Source organism: Panthera onca, chromosome A3 (genome assembly GCF_046562875.1).
Source record: "Panthera onca isolate mPanOnc1 chromosome A3, mPanOnc1 haplotype 2, whole genome shotgun sequence".
Taxonomy (NCBI): Eukaryota; Metazoa; Chordata; class Mammalia; order Carnivora; family Felidae; genus Panthera; species Panthera onca.
This window is the reverse complement of record NC_138341.1, coordinates 50,917,781-50,927,362: the sequence shown is the minus strand read 5'-3', so window position 1 is coordinate 50,927,362 and position 9,582 is coordinate 50,917,781. Positions and strand designations below refer to the sequence as shown.

The 9,582-nt window shown below is 56.6% G+C and overlaps 1 protein-coding gene across 7 annotated transcripts in view; it reads right to left on the bottom strand.

Annotated features, from left to right (window-relative positions):
- Positions 1-4,839: 4,839 nt before the first annotated feature.
- Positions 4,840-9,582, bottom strand: part of SFXN5 (sideroflexin 5) — a 116,982-nt gene continuing 112,239 nt past the window's right edge. For all 7 annotated transcript variants that reach the window (XM_060657868.3, XM_060657855.3, XM_060657850.3 and 4 more), the window contains one exon: positions 4,840-7,980. In XM_060657868.3, coding sequence (XP_060513851.1) covers positions 7,903-7,980 — 78 coding nt within the window. In that variant the 3' untranslated portion in view covers positions 4,840-7,902. The remainder of the gene's footprint in view (positions 7,981-9,582) is intronic.

The following is a 9,582-nucleotide window of genomic DNA, read 5'->3' as shown; positions in this document are numbered from 1 at the left end:
TCTCCTGGAGCCCCTGCTCTCGGGCAGCCCCGTAGGGGGAGGGGCGGGGAGGCCAGCAGGCTGAGTGGTGCAGGCCCAGCCAGCTTTCCTGTCAGACAGGCGCTGCCAATGCGGAGCCAGACATCGGGAACAGGTTTAACCAATTACCCGAGCGCCCCATCTGCTGTCTGGGGTGTGTGTGAGGGTGAGTGCATGTGAGGGTGTCTGGGAGTGTCTGGGAGGGCTGTGGGCGTGTGTGCGCGAGTGTGACTGTGTGGGTGTGTGTGGGCGTGCGGCTGTGCACGTGGGCGGGGTTGCTGCCTGTCCCAGTCGTACCCCCTCAGTTGTCAGACTGTGGTTACCAGCTCATGGTCTTCCTGTCTCCCCGAGACCTGGGGGTCTCCATGAACAACCCACCCAGCACCCCAGGCCCTCATTTCCTACTCCCCTCATCACCGCTTACTCTCAGGGCTTATGAGAGGCCACAGTCACGTGACCCCTTCTTTCAAACCGCACATTCAGAGGTCCTTCCCTATCAAACCACACGTTCTTGCCGCTCACTCGTTCAGTCGTCGCCTATGTCCATGCTTTGGCCTCATAACGCGCTCCTGGCCACGGGCCCCTCTGTTGTCTCTCTGACATCCCCTGGCCCCACTGCTCCTTGTTGCACCTGCCTGGCACCTGCACACTTGCCTGAACCTGTTTCCCCACCTGCCCTTGCAGCCGCGTCTGTGAGGACATCCCACGAGTGTGCTGGACGGCACCCCTTGAAGTCCAAGGTCCCAGCCTCAGCTGAGGCCTCACTCCTGTTGATAAATCCACTCCCATTCTCCACAGGGGATGTCTCAAACAGTCACCCTTCTGCCCAAACCTCTTCTGCTTACCCTCAACAGAGGACCTTATTTCCATCTCCAGAAAGAAATGAGAAGCACTGCAAGGGAACACCTTCATATCAACCAGGGGCCAGGAAGAAAGAGTCCCTTCAAATAGGGCAGTCTGAGGAGAGTTGGATAAAGGAACAATTCACGAGTTTTAGACACCTGACAAGAGATGTTGTAGCGCCACAAGGCCAATGACGATGGCCCACAGCCCTGGGGCCCGAAGAGGCAGGGGCAGGAGCAGTTACCAGAACTCAAGAGGACAGATGGATGGAGATAGCCCCAGATAGGAGCCGCAGCCTTCGTGAGTGGGAGGCCCAATGATGCAGGGGAGGCCCGCGGAATCCACCCCCCAGTGTCACCCTCCTCGAATCCTCAGTTTCCCGCTGGAGACTCCCAAACTTGCCCAATGGCAAGTCCATACGAGTAGGCCTCCCAGACAGAGAGCGGATAGAGAATGGTGCAAAGTATACCTGGAGGGGCCAGGCAAGCTAGTCTCTCACCCTTCAACCTCCCTCCCTCAGATCCACACTACCTGCATCCAACCCATCCTCTCCACCTGCTTCCTGTTACCCCTGAGACCCTTCCCTCCTCCCGGCCCGCCCCCCTCCGGAGACCTCACTCCTCTTGCCTGTCTCCCTAGGCTCCTCCCCTCTCACCCATTAACGTCCGCAAGCCCCAGTGTGCCTTCGGAAGCCTTCCCTTCGCCCCCACATTATGCTGCAGCCACTGTCGTGTCTCAATGCCCAGCTCACAACCCAGTCTCTTGGAAATCCTTTGTTTTACAAGTTAATTGTATACTGGCAGCCAGTCGGAGACATACTCACTTCTCAGCCCATGGAGATCTGGCTTTTGACCTGACCACACTCCACTGAGACTATTCTCTCCAGGTCCTTCCAAAGGACGTGCTTGGTCTTCGTCTTCCTTCACCTCCCAGCACCTATTCAGTATGTGCACAGCCTCTCCTACTGGAAGCATTCTCATCTCTTGTCCTCTGGGGTGCCACGCTCTCCTCATCTTCCTCTTACCCCTGGCGTTAGTGTGCTCAGGCAGTTTACACAACAGAAGTACATTTTCTTACAGTTCTGGAGGCTGGATGTCTAAGCTCAGAGTACCAGCTCAAAGTGGGTTGGTTTCTTCTGAAGCCTCTGTTCTTGGCTTGAAGATGGCTGGCTTTGTGTTCGTCTGTGTCCAAACTTCCTCTTCTTATAGGGTCACCAGTCGTATTGCATTAGGACCCACCCAGCTGAGCTCGTTTTACTTTAATAACCTCCTTAAAGACCCTACCTCTGAATACAGTCGCATTCTGAGGTATGGGGGATCGGGGCTTCAACATTTGAATTTGGGGGGACACAGTTCAGTCCATAACACCCTTCTTACGGCTGAGCTTTTTAGCAGTCTCTGTCTTGGGCCAGGCCTTAGAGGTGGGGGTTCCTGGAGGTTCTCTCCCAGGTCTTCCTGTTCTCACCCCACATCCTCCCCCGGGTGGTTGCCACAGTCCCTTTAGCTCCAGGTGCTCAGTAAGTGGCTAACACGCCAAGCTACGTATCTAGTCTCCACCTGCTTCCTGAGCTCCCGACAAGCACATCCAGTTGTCCCAACACCTCGACTTGAGTACCTCACAGGGACCTCTAATAACTTGTAAAGCAGAATGCCTGCAGATTTGTTCTTCCTTCTGTTCCTTAACTGAGAAATGGCACCACCATCCATGTCCTCGGCTGCCTAAGCCAGGAACCTGGGGCCATCTCTGACTTCTCTCGGCCACCCTCTCCACCACCAATCACCGAGAGCTGAGCAATCCTGAATCTCTTCATTCTCTCCATCACCTTCCCACCCCCTGGTCTAGGCTCCGTCTTCCCTCACCTTGACTCTCCCCTGGTCTCGCCGGCAGTCTTGCCTGTGTCTACGATACACTCCATTCTGTTGCCAGATGAATCCACTTCCCTACTTTAAGCCTCCAGTGGCTCCCAGCTGCCCCTTGCCCTGCAGCAGCTGGCCCACTTCTATTTCCAGCATCTTGTCTTGCCCCACCCCATTCCCTAACGCTGAGCTTCGTGCGGTTCACCCCTGGACTGAGTGAGGGCCCTGTTGTACTGCCCTTCGCTCTGCCATGCTTCCGTGCGGAGAGGAGAACTGGCTCGGGGGGGCCAGGGGGCTGAGGGCAGCCTCCTTCCCTCATTTCCTCGCTGAATTTGCATGGGGCACCTGGTGCCTCTGTCACTCATTTGTCTTCCTTCTCTTTCTCCTTCCTTCCCTTTACCCTTCCACAAGGCCCAGGGAACTGGGGTGAGGTGGGGCCCCAGATTCTTGCTCTGGTTGAGAAGATGTCCTTGTCAGGAAGGAGTCAGGCTCTGAGCTTAGATCAGGTTGCCAGCGGCTACCTCAGAGTGGGACGTGAGAAGTGAATGAACATTTTTCAGCCACTGCCCAGGAGACTCCTGGTACTGCAGGGAAGCAAGGGCACATGGGGGTTAGGCCTTTCGGGAGTGGCTGACACTTTTCTGTTTGAGGAGCTAATCAGCGGCAGGGGTATGGTGAGATGGCAGGAGCAGCAGCAGCTCTGGAAGACTGAGGGAGCTCCATTCTGCAAATTATCCCAGGTACCCCAGGGCCTTGAGAAAGAGTCACTCATCACTGTCCTCATCCCCTAGCATTCTGACTTTCCTTCTAATCATGGCCTGAGTGGGAGGAGGGAGGCCCTAGGGGCCAGCGGGTGGGGATGGGGCCAGGGAGGCCACATTCCTGGAGTGTTAATGATCTCTGGGCTGGGCAGGAGCTGAGCCCCCAAACCAGCTAAAAACAACAAACAGCTCCCAGGAGGGATTTGTGTCTGTCCTGAGAGTCAAGGATTTCCGCCCGGATGGGGGCTGTGGCCAGTGGGGCTGTTAGCGAAGAAATTCCCCAGAGACCAGAAGCCCCGTGACCTAGAAGTATCACTTTGAGAACAGACCCCGCCCCCATCCCTTTCCTGCCCCCCCTCCCCAAGCCTCCTAGAGGGGCCCAGTGCACAGGTAAGGGGAGGCAGCAGTTCTCTTGACATGTGGCAGGCAAAAGTGAAGAGTCGGGGTGCATTCCTCACCTGGTCTCTCCAATCCTTACACCAGCCCAGTGAGTGATGCTTGTTCTTGACATTTTATAGCTAAAGACACCAAGGCTCTGTTGGAGAAGATGCTCCATAAACACCTGACCAAATTAATGGGTGAATAAAGGAAGTGACTGGCTAGAAGTCAAACACTCATGCTGGGGCCAAGCTCGGGCTGGCACCTGGGTTGACGTGACCCCAGCCATGGACCTCACCTCTACAACATGGTCCCCCTGCCATGGGGGGCCATCAGCTTCTCCCTGCAGGGGTGGAAGATGCTTAGAGGTCCAGGAAAAGAGTTCAGGCCTCACTTCCCCAGGGATTCTGGGGGCTTCCTAGAGGAAGAGGGGCCAGAACTATTGGGAGGTGGCTGAGGCCTGGCCCCGAGGGACTGTGGGGAAGTTAGGAAGGGGCAGAATTCCTGGGGCTAGTGCCGCACACACTGTGGATATTGGTACCTTTGTACTTGGCTCACATCTTTCCTCCCTATGAAAACTCTCTGGGCTCCCAGGCAGTCCAGAATGACCCTCCCACCTGCACTCCCCTCTGTGTCCCCCGGATAGCAACAGTATGAGATCTACCAACATCCCTATCTACTCAAGTGCCTTGCAGTGGGGTCTTAGTGAGTGCTCAGCAACTTTTCTGTAAAGGGGGGGGGGGGGTTCCTTCTGTAAAGTTCAACCCATGCCCTCTGTCCAACTTCCTGCCCTCACATGCTCTTCCATCCTTTCCTTTCCCCTTCCCTCTGTGCCTCCCAGATGGCCTGACCCCTCCTGGAGCCTGGGGTCTGCACCTTCCTCGGGGGGCTTCCCACAAAATCCTCAGGCAGCCCTGGCCTGTCCCCACTGTGTTTCTGTACCCCTATTGCTCCCACCCACAACCCACAAAGCCAAGCCCTGATGCTTTAAATCCATCATTTATTGCCCACAGCTCATTAGTATTACATAAATCACAGAGATTGAGAAATTTTCTGAGAAGGTTAAAAAGACACTGCAAAGTCCCCTTGGTGTGGCCAAGGCATATGTGCTTGTGCCTCACTCACACCCGGCCCAGGGCTGGAAGAGCACTTGATGCCCCTGTCCTCTGGCCCTTCTGCTCTGAGGACCCCACTCTTCTCCCAGGCCAGGGGCTCAGGACAGAAAACAAGCCAGCTCACAATCAGGAAGTAGAAAGGGGGCTATCAGCCACCTTGACCCAGCAGCCGTCTAGACATCTTGGGCTTTTGGCCCCTGCACCATCAGATTATTCTCCGGAATGGGAGAAGGGCATCCCCGAGCCTCAGAGAATGTTTGAAGTGACTAGAAGAAGGCGGGGGTGGGGGGTGGGGCAGTACACCAGGGCTAGAGAACCAGTTGTAGGTATGGCCTGGATTCTGGCGCAGCCGGACCAGCCACACCCTAGCTGTGGGACCTAGCTCAGCCTCCTCCCCAGTCATGAGCCAGTCTGCCCACGAGGCCTCCCTTCCTCTGGCCTCAGCAGAGTGGGTGATGGATATTGGCCAAAAGGTTTCCCTTATGGTGTTTTCTACAGCCAAGCCAGGGCTTATCTTATCAGCACGGCCACTGACCCTCTGTCACCATCACCCTGAGCTGTATTATACAGATCTTTTGCCAACCCCTTTCCCAAGGAGGAGTCCCGTTAGCTCACCTGAAGTTGCATTTGGGAGCATGACCAGAAATCATCCAGGAGACAAAGTAAGTAGGTTATGAGATGACAAGGCCACAGGGGTGGGGCTGGGGTGGGGCTGGGCCAGGGCAGCCAGTCCAGAGAGGGAGCCGGAGAGACCCCATCTCTACCGCATCTCCAGAAAGGGTGGGAGTGGGGCTGGGGTGGGCAGTTTTGGTCTCAAGGTAAAGTGCACACAAACAAGGTCCAATGAGAGGGGGTAGGGTGAGTTTGAAGAGAGCTTTTCAAAAGGGGACCCAGAAACACCCAGCCTGTCATTGGCACGGTCACATCATGGCAGGATTGGCTCAAAAATACTTGCCCCTTTTTCTCTGCTGTTCTGTTCTCCCTACCTGCTCTGTGTTCACCCCTTCCTGACTGGTAGGGGGGTGCTGCTCCTCAGGAGAGTGGGGGGCCCTCAGGGCAGCATTCTGCAGAAATAGCAGGGCCAGGCTGGGAGGTCCTCACAGACAGCACGGGGTTCTGAGGGGGTACATGGTGCCAGTGCCTATGGAAGACCCACCTTCCCACAACCACCCCTGCACGGAGGATGGTGAGAGCTGCCCATGGCCACAGCCTTGCTGCCCTGCACTAGTCTTTTCCTGCACATGCCTGTGTTCACCTCCAGCCAGGTCTCTCCCCAGGTGGAGTCACCAGGGAGGTGAGGAGGCCATGCGGCTGCATGTTGAGGGCTCCATTCCAGCTGGGGGCAGGTGAAGGGTACAATGGGGCCCATGCTTCCTCTTTGTTTGCCCTGTTCACCCTCACCTCGGGTCCTGCTGTCTTCTGCAGAGCCCCTGCAGGCCTCTCCTTTTCTTGGCTTGCCAATGGGAAGAGACAGGAGCCAGCAGCAAGTGGCCTCGGAGGCTGGTGCAGGGTGAGAGGTGGCACGTGGGTGTGGAGCCACACTTAGGCCCAGCCACCCACACTATCTCCTCCCTCAGAACTGAAAAGGGGCAAAGATCAAGTGTTCCCAGGATGTGGGTTCACATACAGAAAGTCAAGGTCTAGCTCCTGAGGCCATTCCCAAAGGGGCCTGCCCCTTTCCCAGTTCAGTGTCCACACTGGGGATGTGCCTGGGATGACCAGCATCTGAGCAGGACAGGCAAAGACGAGGTTAGCTGGAAGAGTCGGTGGGAACGCCCTGATCCAGTCCTCTGGTTCCGGATGGGGAGTAGAGGCTCAGAGAGGGGAGCAGACTTGTCCAAGGTCACACAGCCCATTGGTGCCACAGCCAGGGCCTGCAGTTCCTGGCTTGATGCTGACTCTCAGATTGGTACCTAGAAACCTGCCTCTGCACTCAGGCATAAGACCCTCCCACTCGGGAAGCAGTGGGATGGGGCAGGAAGCCTTGGGGCCTGAGAGCCCCCCAGATGGAGGTCGGTCCAGCTCCAGCTCTAGCCCCATCCTCAGCCCCACAGCCCTGCTTCCAGCCTGGTGACTAGAAGGAGGGTCACCCTGCAGAGGTCAAAGTGCAGGCCCACAATTCCAGCCAAACATCATTCCTTCTTGGGGCTTCTTGCCTGAAGCTGGGGCCTCAAATGGATCGGGATTCCATGAAGGGTGACCCCAGCCCCAGGCACTGGGCTTCGTGCAGAGGGATTGGTTCTGCAGGTTGTAGCATGGATGAAGGCCAGCCACACTCAGAGTCAACTGCCCACAGAATCTTCCAGAGGCTTCCAGTGCTTCTGACTCCCTGGGCCACCTCCTGAGGACCTCAGTCATAGCTGCTTCCTCCTGTGAGGTGTAGACAGCCTCCCCTACCCCCAGCCCAGCCCAGCCCAGCCCAGCTCAGGAAGCCATTGGGCCCGGCCACCATAATGTCTTGAATCTACCAGCCCTTCTGCCAACCCAACCAGCCCCCTGGCCTATTCCTACTGCCACCACTGGTCCGCTGCCGCCATCTGGGCCACTGCAGCCAAGGCTCAGACTTGATTCAGATAAAAAACAAAAGAAAAAAAAACCCAAAGTATAAAAGGATCCTAAGTCTATCCCGTGGGCACTCTACAATTTTTCAGCTTCACAGATAATTGTGCTGAGTAGAGTTTTGACAACCCCACGTAAGGCCCAGAAATGCACTTGATTATTTCTTATAGGAGATGTGTCAGAATTCCTCACCCTTATGTTAACATGTGAATAGATTAGTCTCCCTACCACTGTGGGTCCAGTGCTCCCCCAGGTGGCCCAGGACCGGTGGGATCAGCTTGCCCCTCCCTGCAGGTGCAGCCGGGAGACTCCTTCCCGCCCCCGGCTCCCCGGCCTGGATAGCACTCCATCCCCAGGCCGGCCGGCCACCACTCACAGCCCCTTGTTGTATACCACCGTCCGACTACTCGTGGCCCGGGCAATTTCAGGCTCTAACTGGGACGTCTCGATCTGAGGAGAGAGAACAAAGTAGAAAGGTGAGGGGGGACGGGTGAGTGTGGAGGCTGGGAGTAGCATTAAGACTATCCTGGTGCCCAAAGTTCTCCCCCACTGCCGCCTACTGACACATCCTCCTTTACCGCCCTCCTGCCACAGTATCCCTTCCTGGCTAGGTCTTGTGTCTTCCTCTGACGGTGTGTCCATGCAGGTGAATGTCCCACACTCTGACCTCCGAGTCGTGTCTTCCTCATCTCCCAGGGCCCAGTCTGCTTCCTGGCACACACCCACTCCCACACCCACTCCCACACCCACCCTGGACCTGGTCCCCACCCAGGGCTGCTCCACCCACACTCCTGAAACCCAAACTCAACCTTCTTGGACTCCACAGTCCCTATCCTTCCAGTACCCCACTAACTATCCCTATCTGTTTTTAGACATCGAAGACCTCAAGCCCCAGACTCCCTACAGCTCAGTCTTCACACCCACCCACTCCAACCCGGACACCAGGGGCTGTCGCTCCAGCCACTCTCTAGCCCAAAGGTCCTTCCAGCTCTGACTGGCAGAGGCCCAGGTTTAGAGAAACTAAACCATGCTCTTGAACCTGACTTTGCTGGGCCCCCACAGTGACCAGCAAACCGCCTCCTCCCAGCCACTTTGCCCAGTCAGCTCCTTCCCTCATTCTCCACAGGGGCCACCTTAAACCTTCTCCGCCCTCCTTAGTCACTCCACCCTCAGCTCCCCACTCTTCCTGAGCAGAAGAGCCTTCTTCCTACTTCAGAGAAAAAGCAGAAGACAACAGAAGAAGCCCCTCGGCATCCCCCCATCAAACCCATGAACTACCTGTCCACGCTGCTCCGCACCTGCCCTCCTGCCACCCCTCCCCTCAGAAGGCAGAACCTCCTGGGGTCCATCTCCCCCATGCCCACTCCGGGAGCCCACTCCCAGACTCTCCTGCTGTCTCCCACCTTCACAGTCCACTGACTCTCGACCATCAGCGTTTCAACACTGACAAGAACTTCTCATCTGATAAACTGTCCCGTTAACCCCACGTCACGCTCCAGCTACCGCCTGGTCTCTCTCCTCCCCCACAACCAGATTTCTTTAAGGCACTGTCTCAGGTGGCCTTCTCCACCTCTTCACCTCCCACTGACTTTCCAACCCACGGCAAATCTGGTTTCTCTTCCCACCACAATCCACAAAAATCCTTCTCTCCCAAGTCACTGCCACCCTGCACTTTGTGACATCCACGGGACACTTCTCAGGGTCACCGGGGGCTTTGTCTGGCTGGGCCCTCTTCCCTGCACAAGCCCTGGGGTGATTCCACCCTCCCGGGGACTCCCCAGATCTGCGGGTTCTCCGGCCATGTTTCTGCCCTGAGTCCTGGGCATGCAGGGGCTGTCTACTAGACCTTTTCATGGATGTCTCACAGGCACTTGAACTCAACCCTAAAATCGAAATCGAGATTGAAGTCACCATCTGCCCCTGTCCCAACCCGGCTCCCCACACCGTCATCCAGTGATGCTCTGGCACCACCTCACCTCCTCTTTCCTTCCTTCCCCTCAAGTCTCCGTCTACCCCCGCCTCAGACAGTGCGAGCCTTCCCAACCACAAGTT